This window comes from Anomaloglossus baeobatrachus, chromosome 7, assembly GCF_048569485.1.
Source record: "Anomaloglossus baeobatrachus isolate aAnoBae1 chromosome 7, aAnoBae1.hap1, whole genome shotgun sequence".
In the NCBI taxonomy this organism is placed as follows: domain Eukaryota; kingdom Metazoa; phylum Chordata; class Amphibia; order Anura; family Aromobatidae; genus Anomaloglossus; species Anomaloglossus baeobatrachus.
This window is the reverse complement of record NC_134359.1, coordinates 283,227,644-283,254,395: the sequence shown is the minus strand read 5'-3', so window position 1 is coordinate 283,254,395 and position 26,752 is coordinate 283,227,644. Positions and strand designations below refer to the sequence as shown.

Below are 26,752 nucleotides of genomic sequence, written 5' to 3'. Positions count from 1 at the left end.
ATTGGTTGCCATAGGCAACGGGACCATATTGAGGCCTAAATTTTGAGTTTATTTATTTTTTTTTTTCCAGTCCCGAACTTTTGTCCTTTCAAACCATAGGGGTAAATGTCTGCCACACTCGGCACCCAGTATATAATATATACCCACGACGACGCAGTTTAGAAAATGAAAGCTGAATTCTCACTGGTTGCCATAGGCAACAGGACCATGTTTTCTGTATAAAATCACATTTAGGCCTAAATTTTGAGGTGATTTTGGTTCCCTCTACTCATAGGAGTACATTTCTGCCAAACCCTGTACCCGCTACCAACAGCGACGCAGTTTAGAAAGTGAAAGCTGAAGTTTTATTGGTTGCCATAGGCAACAGGACCATTTTTTTATGCAAAATCATATTTAGGCCTAAATTTGGGGGTGATTTTTACTTTCGTACTCCCCAATCAGGTTCGTTATACTCATAGGGGTATATTTCTGCTAGCCTCTGTACCCACTACCAACAGCGACGCAGTTTAGAAACTGAAAGCTGAAGTTTTATTGGTTGCCATAGGTCACGGGACAATGTTTTTATGTAAAATCACATTTAGGCCTAAATTTTGAGGTGATTTTTACTCGTACTCCCAAATCAGGTTCTCTCTACTCAATGGAGTACATTTCTGCTAGACCCTGTACCGGCTACCAACAGCGACGCAGTTTAAAAAGTGAAAGCTGAATTCTGATTGGTTGCCATAGGCAACAGAACCATGTTTTCTATATAAAATCACATTTAGGCCTAAATTTTGAGGTGATTTTTACTCTCGTAGGCCCAAATCAGGTTCTCTCTAGTCATAGGGGTACGTTTCTGCCAGACCCTCTACCCACTACGATGCTGAATTCTGACTGGTTGCCATAGGCAACAGAATCATATCTCCCCATTTAGGCCTAAAATTGAAGGTGAATTTCTTCGGTCCCAACCTCCATGGTCCCAAAATGTGATTCTATAAACCCAAAGAAGGGCAATTCTTCCAAATCCAAGTACCTAAAGTATAATATCTGCCAATGTCGCAATATAAAATGGAAAACAAGGCACGAACCAACAAATAATAATAAAAAAAAATCTCTATATACACATAAATAATGGAAAAAATATATGCAAAAGTATAAAAAAATAATAACTAAGCAGGTGTCCAAGGTTTGTGCTATTTTTTTTTTCTCATACAGTAATTTCGGATATTAGGATTGGGGGGCGGGGGAATTCCGTGGATTCTGTATATTTCCAGGTATCGGATGTGAACATTTTTTTTTTTTTCCAAAAATATAGATGCCAGGATTTTAACTCCTTGCCCCTTTCCATGAACCTCCTCTCCTGAAATATAAATTCTGTGCTTTCTTATAAGTTACTGGCAGGTTCACGGAAGGGATTTCAGAAATTTGGGCTTTTTCCATCATATTGGTATAAAGTGGAAGTGTCGCTGTGGTTGTTCTGTTACTGCAGGATCCGTCGTATTCCCGGCCCCCCTGAATCCCAAAAAACACTTAGAATTTCTTTTCATATATATATATATATATATAGATTTTGTAAAATATTTTCTATATAACGGACGTTATTTTTTTTAATTATCAGGGGGGCTAATTAGCATTTGGTAAAATAGGATATAGATATATATGGGTGTAAAAATATATCTTGTGACCCCAAGTTATTCCCCCAGGAAGTCTTTTCCATCTGAGATATTTGGGTTAAAGTTTAGGGGGGCAATATGCCGTGGATGTTATACCTCTCCTGGCCACCAGGAGGCAGAAGACAATTGAGAAAGGTTGATTTTTGTGGCGGGTGGGGGTGGTTTGCATGCACCGCTATTAAGCTCAGTGGGTGATTTGCACGGATGGTGGCGGGGTAATGAATGGTTAGCGGGGGAGCAAGATGCTCCGCCAGCTGACGGTTGGGTAACGGCAACATTGCCAATTGGGCTGCTCTTTAGATGATGAGAGTCCGAGTCATGACCTTGTTGACTGGGTTTATGCCTCGGCATATTCTTTTGGGGGACTCCTTTAATATCGTCAGCAGAGGGTGCTATATTTCCTCCCGACAACCATCAACGATGGGGAGGGGAGAAGACGTCTATATCCATTTCTCACACTGAATGGTAACCGCAATCTTAACGAGACGAAAACAAGAAATACAAAAACGGGAAAGATTATGGGTCTGACGTCCGGGTAGGATGTGCGCTGCTCCGCCGCGCAATATGAGCCCTCATTGCTGACAACACAACGTAGTCCTCTGAGTCCAGGGCTCTGTGCTGCAATGCATTCTGGAACTTTTCTTGATGCCAAAGCCATAGCCGTTGCCGCCTCCCAGTTGACCTCGGCCTCCTCCTCCTCCTCCTCCAAACTGCCCCTTTAAGACTGAGCACAATCCTGAGGTATTCGGCATTTTCTTGCTTGTGCTAAGGTTAGACCTGTTCTGAGACCAGGCGACAGAGATCGGAAGGGCCCTAGGAGGAGGCAGGTGGTCTGTACAGGACCCAGCAAGGGAAGCGGAGGCAGGGAGCAGTCAGTATGACCTTGCCAGCACTGTAGCTTCATTCCAACATGGCGTCCAGCTGGTCTGCAAGGTCGTCAAACATGCTGCCTATATCATCCAGGATACTGACTGTACTCTTCTCCTCCCGGGATGATCTGGTGGAGAAAATTAAAATAAAAAAAATAAAAACCACGAGATCAGATAACCATAAATGTGTCCTAAAATTTTCACGGATTTGGGGGCAAAACAAAAATGGCGCTAAACAGTGTAAACTAGTAGCAGCCATGTTTTTCTAATCTTGGACAGAGCCCTTCTTAGGCCCTGACGACTTTTCACACTTTTTTGTCTGGTAGTATTCGTCAAATTTTTCTGTGCCAAATTCTTCCAAATAGCGCATGCGGGTCATGAATTTTACGCAAAATCAAAAAAGGTCTTTAAATTTGTCTTTAACCTTTTTTTTTTCTTGCGTAAATCGTTGCATGTTCCGCTTAAAATTGGCGTAAAACTTAATGGAGTAACTTTGCTGAAAAATTATGCGATTTTTCAAAAAATTGCAATGGATGAATTGGCCGAAAACCGCTTGAAACCCAAAACACTGTCCACAAAAAAAAAAAATGAAAAAAGGAAAACAGGTAAAAAAAGGAGAAATAGGTAAAAAAAAAAAAAACAACCTCACAAAAAATTGGCAAAAAGAACAAGGCCCACGTAATAGTAAATCGGGTTCTATGATCTTATGACTTTGAAGGCTACAAAAAAGGGGGAATTTTTACTGTGCACAAAGGGGGCAACTATTACTTTGTTGGGGTGTCAATGTATGGCGCCTCAAGGGAGGTATTTTGTGCCGCACTGTGTTGATCCTAGGGGGAGTTATGTGCGCAGCATGAGGGTATTTGGCAGTGGCGTAACTTGACGCTCATGGGCCCCAATTATTGGAATTCTTTTTTGGTCTTTTCATATGGGCCGAAAGGACTTTTCAGGCTCCAGGTATGATTGCAACCCCTGCAGCTATTATACTTACGCCCATAGTAATTGATTAGTATTACAGAGGGTAATATGGGCACGTCATGGCAGTAGACCCCAACTCACTCTTTCTGCGTGTCCTCCTGCTTGATCTTCTCCTCCACGGCTTGTAGAGCCGCCGCCAGTGAAGCGCTGGTCTCCTCCAACTTCTGCTGTGCGGCTTCACTGCCCCCTCCTTCTATGGAAGAGCTGGTGATGGACAATCTGGGGGGTTTGACGGGAACCTGTAGGGGGTGACCCGGAGTCAGGGGCTTAGCAGGGCTGGAACACAGAGACGGGGGAGTGCTGGAAGGTTTGATGTTGTTTGGTTGCTTGACAGGAGACGGGGCCGGAGTTGAGCTTGCACTAGAGGATTGAATGATCGCATGGGGTTTGGCGGGTTTGGGAGCTGTTGGGGGAGGAGTAGGTTTGGGGGAGACAGGTGGAGGAGTTCCCATTACCTTCTTTACTTCTGAAATACAGACAAATATATAAATGTTAAAGGATTTTTCCAAGATAAATTATGCATTTCAAGTCTATTGTTAACCAATATTGAGTTCTGCAGTCACATCCAAAGCTAAATTGTGGAGGAGCCCGCTTTGGATGTGCATGGAGAAGTCTCTTTATATTGTAGTTTCCAATTCCATCCTATCCATTATACCTGACCCTTGTGATCATTTCCGCCACTAAGGGGAGCTAAAGAGGTGAATACTTTACATGTCCATGGACCGATTCGAGAAAACAAATGGGAACCATTGTAATCACGAGGATGTGGTTAATGACCCCCCCCCCTCCCCTTTCGGTTCTCCATACCTGGACTTCTCAGATCACCCATGTGAAATAATCCTGTTTTTATTCTCTCATCGGCCTGAGCGGAATAACATCCTCCAAGTGAAAACTACACTTTATATATAAGTGTAATATTCATGACACTAAGGCCGGTTTGAGACGTCCGTGTTTCAGGTACGTGTGGCATCCGTTTTTAACAGGGATGCCACATGTACCCATGTTATTCTCTGGAGTTACCCACACGTCCGTGTTTTCACATGGACCGTGTGACCCCTCGTGGCCCCGCACGCACACACGGAGACATGTCCGTTTTTTCTCCGGCAGCACGGGTGTCACATGGACCACACACTAATGTGATCCGTGTGACATCAGTGTGACAGGTACCGGAGAAAACACGTGTCTTTAAAATAAAAAGATTTTCTATATTCACCTGTATCTTCGGCTCTGCTGTCACTTGCTTCCGACCCCTGCTAATTATGCTCAATGAATAGGAGTATCGCCGGGGACAGCATTGCCGGGGACAGGTGAGTATCCAGCAAACAGTGTGACGTCCAGGAGGTAATCCGAGTTCCCAATGAACTCAGATGATCCCGTGAAGTCACCGTCATGACACCCGTGCCATCAGGAGGTTATCAGCGTTCATTGGTAACACCGATGACCTTCTGGAGATCACTGGACACACACTGCTTGCTGGATACTCACCAATGTTGTCCCCAGTGCTGTCCCCTGCGATGCTCCTGCTTCCAGGTCCCAGGTGCAGTGAAAATTATTTTTATTTCAAAGACACGTGTTTTCTTTGGTACGTATCACATTGATGTCACACATATGCAAACACAGATGTCACACGCGTGACACAAGTATGACACACGTGTGACCATACCCATGCATGTGGTTTGTACCTGATTAAACACGGACGTCTGAAGCCGACCTTAAGGCAAATTTAAAGCTACAGAAAAAGCCAATGTGGCAGCGAGAGCAACAAAGTGAATATTTTCATGAGTTTGAATAGAAGCTCAATGACTGGTAAAATAATAAGAGGCTGAATTTTAAAGTCCGTGACCTTATTACACAGCTTTCCACATATCTAAAATTCTGCATTGAATAATATGTCTTTATAGGAGGTCAAGGCTCTTTTTTTCCTGATACAGAACTTTAAATCTTCTGTATGGACAGATAAAAGAGAACGTGGATAGACACCACTAGAGGGAGCTCTGGAGATTTCTGCATACAGTGTTATTGTGGAGGTCAATGTAGAAACAGTCTGCACTCTTTAGCTCCCTCTAGTGGTGGCTACAGTCAGGCAGAATTGTATCAGTGTCTATGAAGAGGTTTTGGAGCTCTGTATATTAAAAAAAAACAAAGCTCTGACTGTTTTTAAGATATATTAAGAAATCATTCAGCACAGAATTGGCAATCTCAGCAGATTAAACAAAGACAAATAGGTGTTGAAGAATGGATTTTATAGGGGTATTCTACTCTCGGTAAGTGAAGGCATATCAATAGGATTTGCTATTCCAAACCTATGAGACCCCCCCTCCCACTAAACGTTTAAGAAAACCATTTGTATAATTGCTGTGTTTTTACCTCCTCCAGGGCCCGTCTTCTTTGTGGGAGTGGAAGGAGTCTTCCCAGAAGGCTGAATAATGGTGGGCTTTGGTGATACGGGTGGTTTAATGCTGCGCTCTAGAGTCTGCACTATGAGTTCTGAGCTGTCCCGTCGTCCTGCCACACCCACGCTCATCTCCGAAACAGGGCGGCGTTTTACAGTGCCCATTCCATTCTGATACACAACCAAAGTCTCTGCCCCTCCGCCGTCCTTGTCTCGGGGCTTCGGCCTGCGCTTGACTGTGTCCGATTCTGTCAGGAGGAACTTCACATCTCCAGGATGATGGCCCTGCCTGGCCTTCACCCTCCGCTTAAGTGTCACACTGGACTCAACAGAGGCCAAGTCGGCATGTTTGACTGGTTCTGCTGTTGGAGAGCCCACCTGCTCTGTCCTTGATGGCCGTGGACGGTGTTTAACAGTTTGCTTGCGCTCTTCTGCAAAAGGGATTCCGTCAGAAGGACTGCGGGGAGAGTCAGGAGGCCTTGAGGCCTCTTGGCGTTCTCTTCTTGCTGCAGACACCAACCCAGTTACTGGTCCACTTATGGTTCTCCGACGGTTAACTACCTCCCCATCTAGCCCAATAGCTTCACGGTGCTTGACACCTGCCACAGTCCCTGGAAGTCGGTGAAGTTCAGGACTGCCAGGATGTGGCAGGAAGTGAGAGCAATACCCATCAGATCCCCTTGGTCTTTGTCCCGTCAGTGCCCTTGGTCCCCCACCAATCGATGAAAGTTCTAGCATAGCTGCAATGCTCTTTACACTGCCGGCACTTCCAGTGTCCACTATGCCACCAAAATCACTAGCTCTCCGCTGTTCCCTATAGCCCTCTCCACCAGCATCCTCAGCAGATAAGCCATCCCCAAGGTTGGTCCCAGAAATGGCAGAGCTGGAACGCTTAGGTGGTGGAGGTGGAGGTCCTTTTTTCCTGGGACGTACTGCAAAGGACTGACTACGATTCACATTCTTGTCAACGCCAGATTGTGACCTTACAGAGTGGCTCCTACCCACTCGCCTCTGTCCCGTACCATACGGACCACCATCAATCACCAACAGCTCTTCTTTCTCTCCATCAGAAGCTGCATATCGATTCAGACTATGTGCTCGCTTCTTAGGACGTCCATGGTCTCCTCTCTCTCCTTCTGGACCATCTTCGTCATCCTCTTCTCCCTCGCTACCGGCCGGTGGAAGGCATAGGACTGGAACTGACACTGGCAACACAGGCACAGCCTGTGGTAAGTGCGTAGGGGCTCCTTCTCCCTCGATAGGCTGTGGAAGAACATAAGCAAAACCTCTATGGGTGGGAGACTGAGGCATGGAGCGGGGAGACATGGGTCGGTCAGAAGGTGGAAGAAGCTGAGGTGTTGGCTTCACTTTGGCAGTAGCTTGTGGGGTATTAACTGTTTGTGGTGATGATGGGGTTCCCTTAGTTGGAGTTTGGGGTGGGGTATAGCTCTGTCCTCCTGGAGGAGGGAAAGTCTGTCGAGGTTTCCCTGGAACTGGTGGGACACTGGCCCTTTTTATTGAATGTCCTTGCTTGAGAGGTCTGGATTCTCGGGGCAGGTCCTCTCTCTTCACTTCTTCCGTCAAGTATTCTTGGCTCTTAGACATGGCCGTGCTTGGCCCTTTGCTTCCATCCCCTAAGAGTTCTTGGGAACTGCTGATGTGCCTCGCTCTGCCACTCAGGCTGCCTTCATGGTGAAGCCTTGCTCCGGAGGGTCCTCTGTAAGAACCTTCCCTGTGGTGCGGCGCATGATTAATTTGCTTTTCGGAGCCATCTGGAGTGTCACTAGTCATGGCTGCTTGCAACTCGTCACTTAGCTCGCTGTCTTGGAAAGTCTTCATTTTCGGAGATTGACACTCCGCACTGTCAGGCGGAGGCGAGTCGATAGACATTGAATCCAGGTTCTTCTGCGGTGGTCTTCTTCTCATACTGCCTGAATCAAACTTACCATACTCAGACCTCTGGATCTCGGCTAGTTTCTTTACTGCCAACATCAACTTTTTTTGGTGACCTTAAATTAAAAGAAAAAAAAGTTAAAAATAGAGGATGGTTTGATGTTCCAAAATTGAAGACTAAAGAGAGTAACTCAAGGTCGTAGACTACAAAATTTACAATGGAAGACAAAACAGCATATAGGACACAATCTTAGGATATTCTTAGGGGTGTATGGGAAGATTGTAGCCATTGAACCCTTAACTTTTAGGACTGGCCAATGGCATTACCCAGCTTGGTGATTCCAATTTCTTGTAGATCTTCCCAGGTGATATCGGTGATAAAATCAATGTTCTCATAACCATTTTCCACCAGGACCTTGTAGTACTGGCCAAGTCCAATCATTGATAGCCAAAGGGACAGATTTGCCTAAATAGGATAGAAAATAAGAGCAGAAAGAAGAATTAAATGGATTGGCCTGTGAAGACATCCCCCCGTTACTTAAGGAGGTCTCGAGTGACTTGGGCCAGCAGAATGAGCATGTGGCCAGCACAGAAGATGGACTTGTACTCAGTGAACTCACTGGTTTGTAATCGGGAAGCCATTCTCCAATGTTAAGGCTGTTGATTTCGGAGAAGATCTTTTTCCGGTGCCCGGGTTTTGTGACTCCAATGGCTGTGAGATCCTGGGAAGAGAGCAGAATTTGATAAACGTTCTGACTCATACTTAGCCCCGAAGTTAGCGACCAACCACGGTGTCCTCTCTTCTCACCTCCGGGGTCATCCGGCTGATGGTCGGGATGTCATATCCAGAATTGATAAAGTTGGGAGCATACAACTGCAGCTGAAACTTGCACAACCACTGGAAGACGGCTTCTGCGCTCTGTGGGTATAAGGAGAATTTTATAAGGAAAGTATAATCTCACGAGGACGACGTTCATTGTTTGCTTTTATAATGGATTCCCACAGCCACCACTAGGAGGAGCTCACTGCTTACAGCTCCCAATGAGATCAGTACTGGATTTACACCTCCATATGCAGTGAGCTCCCCCTGGTGGTGGCTGCAGGAAATTAGATTTTACATTTTTACCAAGTCAGGAGAAACACATCTCCCCTATACAGATATATTAGAGAATATAAAGGAATCAACATCTCCCCTATTCAGATATATTAGAGAATATAAAGGAATCAACATCTCCCCTATTCAGATATATTAGAGAATATAAAGGAATCAACATCTCCCCTATACAGATATATTAGAGAATATAAAGGAATCAACATCTCCCCTATACAGATATATTAGAGAATATAAAGGAATCAACATCTCCCCTATACAGATATATTAGAGAATATAAAGGAATCAACATCAACTGTAATGAAGTAGTGCGTATGCTATTAGTAATGGAGCCCATTTGTAAAGCTGCTAGGATTTCTGTAATTGCCTCTGCTTCTTTAAAGTTTCCTCATATATTGAACTTTTTGTGACCATATAATGTAAATATACATCATTTGTTTGCAGGGGGTCTATGCAGCTGGCTCAGGTGGATGCCAGCTGTGTTATACCAGTCTATAACAGCAGCAACCGAGCTAGCTCCAATTGCTGCTGTTTAAACACTTAAAGGGTTATTCCCATCTCCAAGATCCTATCCTAATAACTAGCAAGTAGTATAATTCTCCTGATTTGCTAAGTCTTTTACCTCAAGTGCAGGGCATTGCAGGACCTTAGGTATCCATGATTATGACCACCAGCAACTAACTGTCACTATATGCAAATACCGCCATTTAGAAATGTAATATTGTTCTTTTGATTCGCTATGCCTCTTACTTCATGTGCAGGGCATTGCAGGACCTTAGGTATCCATGATTATGACCACTAGCAACTAACTGTCGCTATATGCAAATACCTCCATTTAGAAATGTAATATTGTTCTTTTGATTCACTATGCCTCTTACGTCTTGTGCAGGGCATTGCAGAACCTTAGGTATCCATGATTATGACCACTAGCAACTAACTAAATGACACTATATGCAAATACCTCCAATTAGAATGGTAATATAGTTCTTCTGATTCGCTATGCCTCTTACCTCATGTGCAGGGCATTGCAGAACCTTAGGTATCCATGATTATGACCACTAGCAACTAACTAACTGTCACTATATGCAAATACCTCCATTTAGAAATGAAATATTGTTCTTCTGATTCGCTATGCCTTTTACTTTATGTTCAGGGCATTGGAGGAACTTAGATATCCATGATTATGACCACTAGCAACTAAATAACTGTCACTATATGCAAAAACCTCCATTTTAAAATGTAATATTGTTCTTTTGATTTGCTATGCCTCTTACTTCATGTGCAGGGCATTGCAGAACCTTAGGTATCCATGATTATGACCACTAGCAACTAACTAACTGTCACTATAAGCAAATAGCTCCAATTAGAAATGTAACATAGTTCTTCTAATTCGCTATGCCTTTTACCTCAAGTGCAGGGCATTGCAGGACCTTAGGTATCCGTGATTATGACCACTATCAACTAAATAACTCTCACTATATGCAAATACCTCCAATTAGAAATGTAATATAGTTCTTCTGATTCGCTATGCCTCTAACCTCATGTGCAGGGCATTGCAGAACCTTAGGTATCCATGGTTATGACCACGCATATAGTGACAGTTAGTTAGATGCTAGTGGTGATAACTAAGGTCCTGTAATGCCCTGCACATGAGGTAAGCGATAAGGTGATTCAGAAGAACGATAGTACATTTCTAATTGGAGGTATTTGCTAATATTATTTTTGCACTTACTACATATTAGGATATAATCTTGGAGATGGGAATAACCCATTAAATGCCACTATCAATCTGTATTGTCAGAATTTGACTAAAGCGATCACATGGTGTCCCCAAAAGCATACTGTAGATGGGCTGTGAAAGCAGCTCGGAACCTACTGAAGCCCCCGTTACTGCCATCTTTGTACTCACACAGGAAGGACTTCTAGGAGATTTCTACTGAAGTATTGCTGCATATATAGTACAAGTGATCAAATGATTGAAGATTTAAGATCCCTAGTGAACTAAAAAATAAGTTGAATAATATTTAAAAAATGTTTTTTTAAAATATAAAAAAATATATAAAAGTTTAAATCATTTCTCTTTCTCAGCATTCAAAATTAAGCAAATTGAATACATAAGAAAATAAATAAGTAAATAAGTAAATAAATAAATAAGTAAATAAATAAATAAGTAAATAAATAAGACATATTACCATAATTATCGCTGCATCTGATCTGTCAAATTATAAAATCATTTAAAGTATCACTCCAGCGTTTTTGTTTTGTTCCAATGTCCCCTACCCCAGGTCTTATACTCACCCTCCGGTGTTTTCACCTTTTTTCGGTGCCGCTCCGGTAATGCAGTGCCATCTTGAGACTGTAACTTCTGACTGTCCGGAAGTGAGAAGTTACGTCACAAGCGCTCAATATAAGTCTATGAGAGCCAGAATGAGGACAGAACGAGGCTCTCATAGACTTGTATTGACTTGTGACCTCCGGCACTCTCAATGAAACACTGGTGCTCTTGGCAGGTCATGATGTGCTGGAGACTGACCGGAGCGGCGCTGGAAATAGATGAAGATACTGGAGGGGGAGTATAAGATTAGGGGCAGAGGACTAAGATTTAAAGCAGCATTCAGGATAGACTTGTAGTGAGTTGTGACCTCTGACGCTCTCCATGAAGCACTGATGCTGCCGGCATATCAGAAAGTGCCAGAGACATAACGGAGCGGTGCTGGGAACAGTTGATGATACCGGAGGGTGAGTATAAGACAGGGGGCAGAAGACTAAGATTTAAAGCCAGGGGGTGTCACAGGGTCCTTCTCCCATATCACACAATCAACAGAGCGAGAGATGGCGGTACAATCCAAAGACCATTTATTCCAAGCAAATCAAAACGGTCCATAAGATAATCCACAAAACAGAGGGTAAAATTAATCCAGGAACACAAATATAGTCCAGTAAGCGATAAATGTCGAGGTCTCTCTCTGAGAAGTCTCAGCTTCTACCAGAGGATCAATCTTTCTGCTTCATTCTTGAAGCTCTCCAACAGACTGACAAATCTCCCAGGTAAGCAGAGAGGTTACAGTAGGTGGTCTCTAGGCCCACCTCCCCCCACACCCAGGGACGGACCTTGCACTATAGATGTGATTACTTACAAACAATAGAAATGTACACAGATGCAGTACAAATAACAGTGAACCAAGCTTAAAATAGGAATCTGTACAGCAAGATACACCTCCCCCATATCCCACCATTACAGGGGGTGTAATAAAAAACCCCATGATAGTAAATGGCCCCGTCGGCGCATGCGTCTGAAACCAGTTTTGCGGGGGGTTTGGACAGAAGCTCCGACAGGACCAGTGAATGTAGGTAATAACGCAAAGTGAAAGCGGCCTAAGACAATTGCGTATCTGGCACTGATCACTGGGGATACAAATGTCCTTTACAAAATGCTTGTAATGCCCGTGATAGAGGTATGATAATGACGAATCACTCCGGATGTCGGCCATGTAATATATTATATTCCACCATGTTAACTCCGGCTTCAGCCTAGAAATGCGGAGGATTAGGACGAATCTCGCTCTCGCTCTATAGATCAATCATCTGTCCACGCGGCATTTACGGCAGATTTGGAGCATTTATCTTGATCAGTGAAGTGTGGCGCTGTGTTCAGTCGGACTCCACCGCTCCTTTATGTAGATGCTTAGCAAAAAAGGAACTGGGCGATCTCCCGCAGGGCCGTTCGCTGCTGTTCATGGTTATATGCACCTCAATTGGGGCGTACTGTCGTATCATTATTATTTCGGCTGTTGTGAGTTTCCTTGGGATAGGTATGTTCAGGCCGGAGGCAGGACAGAAAAGAAAGGGACTGCAAAAAAGAAAGACTTATTCGTAAGTAATAGACCTCATTTACTGTCTAAAAGAAACAGTCATCTTTGTTACCCATAACAACCAATCAGAGCTCAACTTTCATTTCATAAACTGCTGTGGAAAAATGAAAGCTGCGCTGTGATTGGTTGCTATGGGAGACAAAAACAGATTTTCTTTTAGATAGTTTTGCTAAATATGTTTTTATTTGTGATTAGCTGTAGTGCCCAGCGATGCCCGGGATGGGGACTACGTGTCTCTCTGTCTGTCTCTCTCCCAGTCTCCCTCTCTTTCTCTCTCTGTCTGTCTCTGTCCGTCTCTCTCTTTTTGTCTCTCTGTCTGTCTCTCTCTATCCATCTCTCTCTGTCTCTGTGTCTTTCTCTGTCTTAGTTTGTCTCTGCCTGTCTCTCTCTCTATCCATCTCTCCACCGATATCATATTACCTCACACATAAGCTTCTTATACTAAGAATGTCCTTCGTTGCCTATAGCAACCAATCACAGCTCCTATTAATGACCTGTAGCTCCCAGCTCCATTGACTTTAATGTAAGCAGATTTTTTGGCGAATAACTGTAAAGCGTGGGGTTAAATTCTCTGGCTGGGCCGGTCAAGAATGGTCACAGAGTTGTTCTGAAGCCACTCCCTATTTTAGCTGTGTGCTTAGGGTCATTGTCTTGTTGCAAGGTGACCCTTCGGCCAAGTCTGAGGTCCAGAGCACTCTGGAGGAGGTTTTCTTCTAGGATATCTCTGTACTTGGCCACATTCATCTTTCCTTCAGTTGCAACCAGTCGTCCTGACCCTGCAGCTGAAAAACACCCTCATAGCATGATGCTGCCACCACCATGTTTCACTGTGGGGATTGTATTCGGCAGGTGATGAGCAGTGCCTGGTTTTCTCCACACATACCGCTTAGAATTATCACCAAAAAGTTCTATCTTCATCTCATCAGACCAGAGAATCTTATTTCTCATAGTCTGGGAGTCCTTCGTGTTTTTCTGCAAACTCTATGCAGCTTTCATATGTCTTGCACTGAAGAGAGGCTTCCATTGGGCCACTCTCCCATAAAGGCCCCACTGGTGCAGTTGACTTTGAGGAACTTTCTCCCATCTCCCTACTGCATCTCTGGAGCTCAGCCACAGTGATCTTGGGGTTCTTCTTTACCTCTCTCACCAAGGCTCTTATCCCACGATTGCTCAGTTTGGCTGGATGGCCAGGTCTAGGAGGAGTTCTGGTGGCCCCAAACGTCTTCCAGTTAAGGATTATGGAGGCCACTGTGCTCTTAGGAACCTTGAGTACTGCAGAAATTCTTTTGTAACCTTGGCCAGATCTGTGCCTTGCCGCAATTCTGTCTCTGAGCTCCTTGGGCAGTTCCTTTGACCTCATGATTCTCATTTGGTGTGACATGCAGTGTGAGCTGTGAGGTCTTATATAGACAGGTGTGCGCCTTTCCAAATCACGTCCTATCAGTGTAATTACACACAGCTGGACTCCAATGAAGGAGCAGAACCATCTCAAGGAGGATCACAAGGAGATGGACAGCATTCGACTTACATATGAGTGTCTGAGCAAAGGGTCTGAATACTTATGACCATGTGATATTTCAGTTTCTCTTGTTTAATAAATTTGCCAAAATTTCTACATTTCCGTTTTTTTCTGTCAAGATGGGGGATGGGGCAGAGTGTACATTACTGAGAAAAAATGAACTTTTTTGAATTGACCAAATGGCTGCGATGAAACAAAGAGTGAAAAATTGAAAGGGGGTCTGAATACTTTCCGTACCTACTGTATATCAAAACTGTCTTTGTTTCCAATAGCAACCAATCACAGTGCAGCTTTAATTTTACCAGAGCAGTTTATGAAATGAAAGCGGAGCTCTGATTGGTTGCTACGGGCAACAAAAATGGCTTTTGTTTCCTTCTGGACCATTTTCATAAATTAAACTTGTTGCATATAAAGGAATATTTTCTTCTGCGGTTATTACTGATAACGCCCCATTGTGTCTATATCCCCCCAAAAAAGAGGCCAGGGGCGGACATGAAAATCAAGGACGGAATTATCAAATAAAAGTGTTGTTAAAACTGAACCCCCTCATACACATGCACGCTTGGCTTAGTTGAGCGTGCATGTGTTCTAACTGGGACGAGGGAAATAAGCCGCTGACAGACATGTCTGGTGGCAGCTTGGCTTCCATCAGAACAGAATGATGGGGCATGTTGAATCCAGCAGCCCGATCATTTCTTTCATCCTCCGCAATATCTGATGTTCAGCCATACACATAGATGGCCGGCTGGTCCTCCCTCCTTCACCCTTGTATGGCCAACTTGAATCAACTGTGTATGGCCACTATAAGTGATATACCCAATCCTTACCTGCACAGTCATCTAAGACCTCATCCACCCTCGTATGGCCAACTTTAATCAACTGTGTATGGCCACTATAAAAGAGATATGCCCAATCCTTATCTGCACAGTCATCTAAGACCTCATCCACCCTCGTATGGCCAACTTTAATCAACTGTGTATGGCCACTATAAAAGAGATATGCCCAATCCTTATCTGCACAGTCATCTAAGACCTCATCCACCCTCGTATGGCCAACTTTAATCAACTGTGTATGGCCACTATAAGTGATATGCCCAATCCTTATCTGCACAGTCATCTAAGATACTAAAGGTTTTCCCTAGTGGAAGCACATCTAAGCTTTTTCGGGTGTACCTGTCATACCTGCTGATTGTTTCCAGTGATGACTACAGTATAATGAATGCAGCTCTGGAGTATAATACAGGCTTACTACCGTCACCGTAGTCTGAATAAGTACAGACGTGTCTAGGGAGAAGGGGGGGCAGACGGCTTCTCTTACACACAGACATTACTCAGGCCTGCGAGATCAATGCATATATTGATTGAGGATAAGAATAACCTCGGTCAAGGTGAAACCTCTTACAAGGAGACTCCCATGGGTGAAATGGAGATCTATAGTAGATCTACAGTATAGCGCTACACACATAGGGGGCGATCATGAGCAGGGCATCTGGAGCGGGACACTACGGGCCCAGATTCATCATTTTTGGAGCGTTTCCTTTTTTGTCTTGTGATATTCGTTGATATTTTTTACTCCAAATTCATGAATATTACGTGATATAAAAAAAAACTCCATAATTTTGTCCTTAACCCGAATTTTTAACAGAAAAAAAAGTCACACGTTCCGCTAAAATATCACAAAATTTGCACCAAAATTTCAAGGGTACATAAAATTAATCCAGAGGTGGGGAGAATAAAATTCCTTTTTGCAAAAATTCTGAAAAGTCACAATTGATGAAGCAGCAGAAAACATCTGGCAACCACAAACCTCATCCACAATGATGAACATAGCAAAGAAGCAAAAAAAGAGATTTTAAAAAAGGGGCAAATTAAAATAAGAATAATAAAAAAAGGCAAAAATACAATAATGAATTGTACTAATCAATAAGCCTATGAGGAAAAGATATAACTAATATATCATTATTATATACATTACAGGGGCGGCCTGAAGAGGGTGTTACCTGTTACACTCGTGCAGGGAGAGACCTGTCAGTCATTGGCAGTGGGTGGGGATAAACCACCAGGGACCCGCCTTTTTGACTAGTAGTCATCCATATGGCTTGGTTCTTGGTGTTTTTTAAAGTATGCTTTCCTCGAAACGCCGCAGTGTGTCGGTATTTTTCGTTTTATTAGATGCACCAGATTATAAAACGCACCCCAAATTTACAGGAAAAAAAATGCAGTCCATCTGATAATCTGGTGGTGTGTTACCGGGGTGGGGGAGGGGGAACGGCAATGGTGGTGCTCAGTGGCAAGCTGAGATCTCATCTGCGCATGCGCCAACCCCGGGAGCCAAAGTTTGAAGCACATCTACAGGATGGCCTCTACCTTACCACAGCTCGCAGCGCAGAGAACCGCCTGCCCACAGCACAGAGCAGAGCACCGCCCGCCCGCTGCACAGAGGAGAGCACCGCCCTCACAGAGCACAGAGCAGAGCACCGCCCGCCCGCAGCACACAGCAGAGCACCGCCCGCCCGCAGCACAGAGCAGAGCACCACCCGCAGCACAGAGCAGAGCACGGCCCGCAACACAGAGCAGAGCACCGCACAGAGCAGAGCACCACCCGCCCGCAGCAGAGCAGAGCACCGCCTGCCCGCAGCACAGAGCAAAGCACCACCCACAGCACAGCACCGCCCACACAGAGCACAGAGCAGAGCACCGCCCGACCGCAGCACAGAGCAGAGCACCGCCCGACCGCAGCACAGAGCAAAGCACCGCCCGCCCACAGCACAGAGCAGAGCACCGCCCGCATCACAGAGAAGAGCACTGCACAGAGCAGAGCACCACCCGCCCGCAGCACAGAGCAGAGCACCACCCACAGCATAGAGCAGTGCACCACCCTCAGAACAGAGCAGCTCACTGCCCGCCCGCAGCACAGAGCAGCGCACCGCCTACCCGCAGCACAGAGCAGCTCACTGCCTACCCGCAGCACAGAGCAGCTCACTGCTTACCCACAGCACAGAGCAGCTCACTGCCTACCCGCAGCACAGAGCAGCTCACCGCCTACCCGTAGCACAGAGCAGCTCACCGCCTACCCGCAGCACAGAGCAGCTCTCCGCCTACCCGTAGCACAGAGCAGCGCACTGGCCGCCCGCAGCACAGAGCAGCTCTCCGCCTACCCGCAGCACAGAGCAGTGCACCGCCTACCCGCAGCACAGTGCAGCGCACTGCCCGCCCGCAGCACAGAGAAGCTCACCGCCTACCCGCAGCACAGAGCAGCTCTCCGCCTACCCGCAGCACAGAGCAGCTCTCCGCCTACCCACAGCACAGAACAGTTCACCGCCTACCCGCAGCACAGAGCAGCTCACCGCCTGGCCGCAGCACAGAGCAGCTCTCCGCCTACCCGCAGCACAGAGCAGCTCAGAACCCACAGCATTGCCCCGGGATCCTGCAACCCCTCTCCACAACCTCCGGTAAGCTACATTCGTATTATAAGACGCACCCCTCATTTTCCTCCCAAATTTTTGTGAGGAGAAGTGCGTTTTATAATCCGTAAAATGCGGTAACCCTACACACTTAAAATAGCTTGTTAACCCCGTCACTGCTGCCTACCTTTCCTTCCGTCATTGCTTCCATTTTTTTGGGGTGGTCTCCAAAGGACTGCTCGATGTAAGGACAGCTTGCGACACTCTGGGGTCGTGCGGATCCTTCAAAGTAAATGAAATAAATCGGTTTCAGATTTTCAGGCACGTAAGACAATCACGAAATCCGCCGCCTCTAATCCCAGCTGAGGGCGGCAAAGAATTGCAGGATAATTAACAACGAAAGCCTTTTTTTTTATGAGATTGAAGATTATCTAAGGAGAAAGATGATTATAATGCGGAGAGGAGGGTTACACACAGTACGGTCAGCACCGAGGAGCCGCCATTCATGGGGCCACAGGGCAGGAACAGGTTAATAATGGCTATAATATCACAAAGCAATGCAGGGTAATAGATCAGAGCGGAGACATGCATCTACAGGGAGGATTGACTACATACAGGTCACACGGGAGTACAGGGCAAGGCAGAATGCTATATAGACCGAGATATTGTTAGTAAATATTAGGAATCTGCTGATGTCCATCAGATTAGACCCAAAGCGCAGTTAATAAATGGTTAAATCTGCTATTGTAATGCAGTATTAGTTGTATGAATGCAGTTAGAGTATCTATCCTTGAAGTGAATCTCCACCCTTTATCATTATGTCATTTTTTTCATATGTTAATACATTTTTTCTGATACACTGCTCCAAATCCCCTGCACAGAGATCGAGCAAAATGTGAAAATTATGCTTACCTGCAGTGACCACTAGAGGGAGCTCACTGATCACAGATTTATTATAGAGTTCAGTAAGCTTATGAGCGCCCTCTAGTGGTGACTGCAGTAGTCCATGCCTTTTATTTTTTTTAAGGTAACAATACGAAATGTTCCGATATCGTCACCCGAGTCCTTTTACAGCTGGCATTGGCAGAGGCTAGGTGCTTTGGTATTAAGTAGTATTGTTCACAGTTGCGTCAAGTTTATCAGGAATTTGCTACTAGTTTTCTTGTCTGAACTCCAGCCAGATGTCTGTCATCTACTCGGCTTCTTCTGACTCCCTATTCTGCATCCGGACCAGATATATCTGCCATCTCCGCCCAGTTGTCCACACTAATATACTAGCTTTTTACAACTGTTCACACCTGGCCACTCCCCTCAATGTACTGCATATCTTAAAGCAAATCTACAGTTTGACTATACATAATCATACTGCTGCTATTTACCATTGCCTTGCTGGAAGATACAAGACTGTATTTAATTCTCTGTTATATCATTGCTATTAATCACTGCCCTACTGAAAGGATCCAGACTGCATTAACAGCTCTGGTACATTGCTGCTATTAACAAGTGCTATAAAGGAAGAGACCATATTGCATTTATATCTCTGTTCCAATGCTACTATTAACTATGGTACTACTGGAAGATATTAGAGTGCGTTTATATCTCTTTTACCATGCTGCTTCTAACCATTGCTTTGCTGAAAGATACCAGACTTCATTTACATTTCTGTTACCTTGCTACTTTTAACTATTGCCCTACTGGAAGATACCAGACTACACTCCTGTGATTAACTGCTTCTCTGCTAGAAGATACCAGTTTTCTTTACTGCTGCTGCTCCTGTGTGTACCAACATGCCTGGCTCTGCCTTATAAGTGCTGCCACTTATTAGTCTGCCCTCCTGTCCTTGTTCACACTAATTCACAATCCAGATCTGCTCCACTGCACCAACCTCTGGTCCGTGCTACTCACCCAAACCTATGGCTTGGAGAATCCACCTCACCAGGTGGACTCATAATGCTATCATTTAACTCCATGTACAGTACAGACCAATAGTTTGGACACACCTTCTCATTCAAAGAGCTTCTTTATTTTTATGACTCTGAAAATTGTAGATTCACATTGAAGGCCTCAAAACTATGAATTATCACATGTGGAATGAAATACTTAATAAAAAAGTGTGAAACAACTGAAAATATGTCTTATATTCTAGGTTCTTCACAGTGGCCACCTTTTGGTTTGATTACTGCTTTGCACACTCTTGGCATTCTCTTGATGAGCTTCAAGAGGTAGTCACCGGAAATGGTTTTCACTTCACAGGCGTGCCCTGTCAGGTTTAATAAGTGGGATTTCATGCCTTATAAATGGGGTTGGGACCATCAGTTGTGTTGTGCAGAAGTCTGGTGGATACACAGCTGATAGTCCTACTGAATAGACTGTTATAATTTGTATTATGGCAAGAAAAAAACAGCTAAGTAAAGAAAAACGAGTGGCCATCATTACTTTAAGAAATAAAGGTCAGTCAGTCTGAAAAATTGGGAAAACTTTGAAAGTGTCCCCAAGTGCAGTGGCAAAAACCATCAAATGCTACAAAGAAACTGGCTCACATGAGGACCGCCCCAGGAAAGGAAGACCAAGAGTCACCTCTGCTGCGGAGGATAAGTTTATCCGAGTCACCAGCCTCAGAAAGCGCAGGTTAACAGCAGCTCAGATTAGAGACCAGGTCAATGCCACACAGAGTTCTAGCAGCAGACACATCTCTAGAACAACTGTTAAGAGGAGACTTTGTGCAGCAGCCTTCATGGTAAAATTGCTGCTAGGAAACCACTGCTAAGGACAGGCAACAAGCAGAAGAGACTTGTTTGGGCTAAAGAACACAAGGAATGGACATTAGACCAGTGGAAATCTGTGTTTTGGTCTGATGAGTCCAAATTTTAGATCTTTGGATCCAACCACCGTGTCTTTGTGCGACGCAGAAAAGGGGAACGGATGGACTCTACATGCCTGGTTCCCACCGTGAAGCATGGAGGAGGAGGTGTGATGGTGTGGGGGGGCTTTGCTGGTGACACTGTTGGGGATTTATTCAAAATTGAAGGCATACTGAACCAGCATGGCTACCACAGCATCTTGCAGCGGCATGCTATTCCATCCGGTTTGCGTTTAGTTGGACCATCATTTATTTTTCAACAGGACAATGACCCCAAACAGATCTCCAGGCTGTGTAAGGGCTATTTGACTAAGAAGGAGAGTGATGAGGTGCTACGCCAGATGATCCGGCCTCCACAGTCACCAGACCTGAACCCAATCGAGATGGTTTGGGGTGAGCTGGACCGCAGAGTGAAGGCAAAAGAGGCCAACAAGTGCTAAGCATCTCTGGGAACTCCTTCTAGACTGTTGGAAGACCATTTCCGGTGACTACCTCTTGAAGCTCATCAAGAGAATGCCAAGAGTGTGCAAAGCAGTAATCAAAGCAAAAGGGGGCTACTGTGAAGAGCCTAGAATATAAGACATATTTTCAGTTGTTTCACACTTTTTTGTTAAGTATTGCATTCCACATGTGTTTATTCATAGTTTTGATGCTTTCAATGTGAATCTACAATTTTCAGAGTCATAAAAATCATAAAAATAAAGAAAACTCTTTGAACGAGAAGCTTTGTCCAAACCTTTGGTCTGTACTGTATATATAAGGAAATTTAAGACAATGTATCAGAAAAATAGAGTTCCAATCTATATACATACATATATATATATATATATATATATATATATAAAAAAGAGTGAAAATTCACTTTAAAATGTAATTATATTCTAATAAAGATGGGCTTCGAGTTGACAATTTCTTTTCAGCCATTTTTTTAGGAAGTTGAGTGACAACCAAAGAGTTGTCGTTCACCTTTCCTAGAGTCCTAATGATTAATCTACCTAATTACGCAGCACAATGGGGCCACGTTATGTCTCACTACGCAACAAGGCAGATATGTAGTTCAGGAGTCTGGGAAAGCTGGATGAAGGCTGTAACGGCAGCCATATTGGTTGTCACTTACGAATGGATTAAACTAAAAATGAACTGATGCATCTATAGAGAAATACTGAGTATGACCAGACACTTTCATCCCTATGTTAAGATGGATGAATAATTTTTATGAAGGGCCGGATCAAGATTGCTGGAGGGAAAAACTTTGAAGGGTCCCAACTTCTCGTGATTTTAAACATTTAAAGGCATGTGTTGCGCGTTTCATTCTTCTAAAAGTTGACACGAGTAACTTAGAAGGTTCCATGTTGTGTCTCGAATCGCTGTAGAAGTGGTGGAGGCCCCTAGGTGGTGCAGGCCCATAGCCAAGCGCCCGGTCGCCCTCCCTTTAATCCAGCCCTCATCTTCTACATACAATTACATGAGTTGTGGGAACCCATAATTTTTCAGGTCGGCCCTTTCAACCCTACATTTCGGGCCCATTTTTCTCCTACCAGGGCAAGAATCGTGTCGGCCCGCTCGGTATTGCTGTATTGTGCATCAAGGTTAATATTCTAAAAAAAAAAAAAAAAAAATAATTCTTGCTTCTCAGACTGGATTTGTATTATTTTTTTGTGTAGATTCACGCACCTGTGTGGCCCTCACAGGCGTCTCCGGGCTCCTGCCCCAATGCCTTCTGAGAAAGAACAGTGGCGAGCAGCTGAAATGGAACGGACGTGAGGACAAAACCAAAAGAAAAAAAGGATGTAAAGAGGAAAAAAAGTGAGATGGAGGAATATGGAACGAGATGTCCTCCCCTAATAATTATATACAGGGGGACAGTATGTGTAATAGGGTTATCAAACATGGTGCAAAGTGAAACTGACTCAGTTGCCCTTAGCAACCAATCAGATTCCACTTTTCATTCTTCACAGACTCTTTGGAAAATGAAAGGTGGAATCTGATTGGTTGCTAAGGGCAACTGAGTCAGTTTCACTTTACACCATGTTTGATAACCCTTTTACACATACTGTCCACCTACTTTTGGACCACCCTGTATATGGCCCCATACCCAATGCACACACCCAGAATGGGAACCTCCAAAAGGGCTGAGGGCAGATAAAGCATAATCTCTATCCCCTCCAGGTTTAACCCCCGGAAACTAAGATCTGAGCTGCTGTTTGCCATTAATACTAGAGCTTTTTTGCCTCGAGTGTGAGGACCCCACAAACAGCAGCCCAGGTCTCAGCATCCTTTACACCTCTACGTATCATGGACAACTAAATTCAGGTTTGGACGGAGTTAGGCCTCATTCAGACATCCATATTTTTTTTCTCGGACATGACAAAAGGACAGATTTTCATAAATTTTTGATCCGTTTGTCCATTTTTGCCATCAGTGTGGCATCTAGATTTCTCGCATGACCCCCCCCCCAAAAAAAAAAAAAATCCAAGTGTCTTATCCATTAAAGAGAACTAATTTTGACTGAGTGCCCGAAAAAGTGCCTACGAAGGCCATGATCTCCCTGTCACTCGTTTGCTGTACTTTTCTTGTACTATTTAAAGGGAACAAACCACCAGGATTTTGCGATATGAAGTAAAGGCAGTGCCATACAGGAACTAAGATGCTGAATCCAGGCATACCTGTTATAGAAAGATCGGATGGTTGGTTGATGAAATATCTTTAATCAAAGTTGCAGAAATGCACTGCACTTTGATTGATAGGTGCAACAGGGGCGGGCCTCTGTGGGACAGGTCCTCGGCGTTTATTCCTTCTTCGGCGTTGTACTGCACTGCCCCCTTTTCTTTATTTCAATATCACACCGCGCTGCCACTGCTGTTGGGGGCATGCCAGGAGGACGCCGGAGGAGGAATAATTGCTGAGGACCTGACCCACAAAGAACCGCCCCCGTTGCACCTGTCAATCAAAGTGCAACTTTGATTAAAGATATTTCTGCAACCAAGCATCCGATCTTTCTATAACAGGTATGCCTGGATTCAGCATCTTAGTGCCAGTATGGCACTGCCTTTAGTTCATAACGCAAAATTCTGGTGGTTGACTCTCTTTAAATGGCACAAGAAGAGTACAGGAAACGAATGACACTCATGGATCATGGCTTCCATTTGCCGGTTGACTTTTTTTGGCATCCATTTACAGTCAAAACCAGGCAAGACTTCATTTGTTTTGCAAAAACTCACCCGCAAAAGGGGTACAGGAGTCGCCCAACGATCATAATGGTCATGTGAAAAGTAGAATGCAAATGACTTACCATGCCCATAAAAATATATCAAGACGGGGGTACTATAACTTTTGCAACACCTATATTTGGACAATAGGAAAAGCCGAACTCCAGTCCAAACCTAGCCCCAATCTAATGCCTCCCGCAGCCCCACTCTTTATACCTTGACCCCCTCTGCGTTAGCAGGTATGGCATGGGCACTACCAGCACTCTGACCGCTCCCTGAACTCCGACCACTGGTGGCGCTTCCTGTGCTGCCCATGCTGCTGCGGTCACCACCTGCCATGGGGGGCAAGAACATATTGGTATTAATCAGAATGGGGGGGTCCATTATATTATGTTAGCTCTATACTTGATGCCCACGTCTCAGAGCTGCGTCCCAGTACCCCAAGCGTATGAATATTTCATCATGGCTGGCGTTTCTTCTGACAGACCCAGGGAGGTAATGTCACTGGTGCGGAGAGTAAAACTGGCGGGTACTGAAGCGAAAATAAACTGTGATCCGATGGAAGACACAGCGGGAAAAGTGAGAATGAATCATTTATGAGACACATGGGCAGTGGATGGGGTGCGGGGGGGGGGGGATAAATCGGGCGTTGCTATATGTGACAAGGCCCCATGAGGCTCGACAATAGCAAACCGCCATTTAATCCTCGGGGTGTCTCACAGCGGACTGGCAGTGAAGTGGTTAACACAGTCACTTGAAAGGAAGGCATAACTCGGCAGAGGAGACGGAGGAATCCAGCTAAGATGTGATATCAGACATAACCAGGTGGAGTTAGACAGGATTAAAAAAAAAAAACATGGCTGCTTTCTTCCAAGAACAGCGCCATCATTGTGCCTAGGCTGTGTGCAGCATTGCAGCCACAAACCCGTATGACAACTCTCTACTGCCACCTACTGGCACCGGAAACACAGCTTTTTTTTTTATTTGTAGGAGATCCAATTTGCATACGTCTCTACTGTATATCATGGGGAAAAAAAATGTAAAACTGCAGCTGAATGCGTAAGTCAGCACTGCTACATCTGTCATTTACCCGTAACCCTGACATTAATGTGACTCCATGAAATCCGCTCTATCACAAGCCACTGCCTATTTGTCATGTCACAGCTTTGGCAAAAAAAGAATTGACCTATGGTCCATTAACAAATACAAAGAGGTCGTCTGTGCAGAATAAACCGGGTGACTGCGCTTTTCCCCATAGGACAAGATTCACGGAGCGGACAGAGAAATGAAAATGCTCCCAATTGCACGATAAACACAAGCGAATGAGATCTCACTGTCCTCGGGGAATGAAGAGACAGTCTGACGGGAGGATATACAGCTGCACTGCATATCTGTGACCGACCGCTAAACAGGGCAGCGATTTGGGCAGTATTATAGTAGTTATATTCTTGTGCATAGGGGCAGTATTATAGTAGTTATATTCTTGTATATAGGGGGCAGTATTATAGTAGTTATATTCTTGTACATAGGGGGCAGTATTCTAGTAGTGATATTCTTGTACATAGGGGGCAGTATTATAGTAGTTATATTCTTGTACATGGGAGCAGTATTATAGTAGTTATATTCTTGTATATACGGGGCAGTATTATAGTAGTTATATTCTTGTACATAAGGGCAGTATTATAGTAGTTATATTCTTGTACATAGGGGCAGTATTATAGTAGTTATATTCTTGTATATACGGGGCAGTATTATAGTAGTTATATTCTTGTACATAAGGGCAGTATTATAGTAGTTATATTCTTGTACATAGGATCAGTATTATAGTAGCTATATTCTTGTACATGGGAGCAGTATTATAGTAGTTATATTCTTGTACATGGGAGCAGTATTATAGTAGTTATATTCTTGTACATAGGGGCAGAATTATAGTAGTTATATTCTTGTACATAAGGGCATATTATAGTAGTTATATTCTTGTACATAGGGGCAGTATTATAGTAGTTATATTCTTGTACATAGAGGCAGAATTATAGTAGTTATATTCTTGTACATAAGGGCATATTATAGTAGTTATATTCTTGTACATAGGGGGCAGTATTATAGTAGTTATATTCTTGTACATAAGGGCAGTATTATAGTAGTTATATTCTTGTACATAGGGGCAGTATTATAGTAGCTATATTCTTGTACATGGGAGCAGTATTATAGTAGTTATATTCTTGTACATGGGAGCAGTATTATAGTAGTTATATTCTTGTACATAGGGGCAGAATTATAGTAGCAATATTCTTGTACATGGGGCAGTATTATAGTAGTTATATTCTTGTACATGGGAGCAGTATTATAGTAGTTATATTCTTGTACATAGGGGCAGAATTATAGTAGCAATATTCTTGTACATCGGAGCAGTATTATAGTAGTTCTATTCTTGTACATAGGGGCAGTATTATAGTAGTTCTATTCTTGTACATAGGGGGCAGTATTATAGTAGTTATATTCCTGTACATAGGGGCAGTATTATAGTAGTTATATTCTTGTACATAGGGGGCAGTATTAAAGTAGTTATATTCTTGTACATAGGGGCCGTATTAGAGTAGTTATATTCTTGTACATAGGGGCAGTATTAGAGTAGTTATATTCTTGTACATAGGGGCAGTATTATAGTAGTTATATTCTTGTACATAGGGGGCAGTATTATAGTAGTTATATTCTTGTACATAGGGGCAGTATTATAGTAGTTATATTCTTGTACATAGGGGCAGTATTATAGTAGTTATATTCTTGTACATAGGAGCAGTATTATAGTAGTTATATTCTTGTACAGAGGGGTCAGTAATATAGTAGTTATATTCTTGTACATAGGGGGCAGTATTATAGCAGTTATATTCTTGTACATAGGGGGCAGTATTATATTAGTTATATTCTTGTACATAGAGGGCAGTCGTATAGTATAGAATATAATTTGCCATTACTGTATGATTGATGAGGGGA

At 43.9% G+C, this 26,752-nt stretch overlaps 1 protein-coding gene across 3 annotated transcripts in view; it reads right to left on the bottom strand.

Moving 5' to 3' along the window:
• Window positions 1–411: 411 nt before the first annotated feature.
• Window positions 412–26,752, bottom strand: part of CASKIN1 (CASK interacting protein 1) — a 249,984-nt gene continuing 223,643 nt past the window's right edge. For 2 of the 3 annotated variants that reach the window (XM_075318292.1, XM_075318290.1), the window contains 9 exons: window positions 23,975–24,090; window positions 22,224–22,293; window positions 17,877–17,971; window positions 8,593–8,703; window positions 8,405–8,506; window positions 8,112–8,250; window positions 5,867–7,900; window positions 3,581–3,965; window positions 412–2,649 (listed from right to left, as the gene is read on the bottom strand). In XM_075318292.1, the coding sequence (XP_075174407.1) occupies window positions 2,553–2,649; window positions 3,581–3,965; window positions 5,867–7,900; window positions 8,112–8,250; window positions 8,405–8,506; window positions 8,593–8,703; window positions 17,877–17,971; window positions 22,224–22,293; window positions 23,975–24,090 (3,149 nt within the window). In that variant the 3' untranslated portion in view covers window positions 412–2,552. The remainder of the gene's footprint in view (window positions 2,650–3,580; window positions 3,966–5,866; window positions 7,901–8,111; window positions 8,251–8,404; window positions 8,507–8,592; window positions 8,704–17,876; window positions 17,972–22,223; window positions 22,294–23,974; window positions 24,091–26,752) is intronic. The other variant, XM_075318291.1, reaches the window with a different exon arrangement.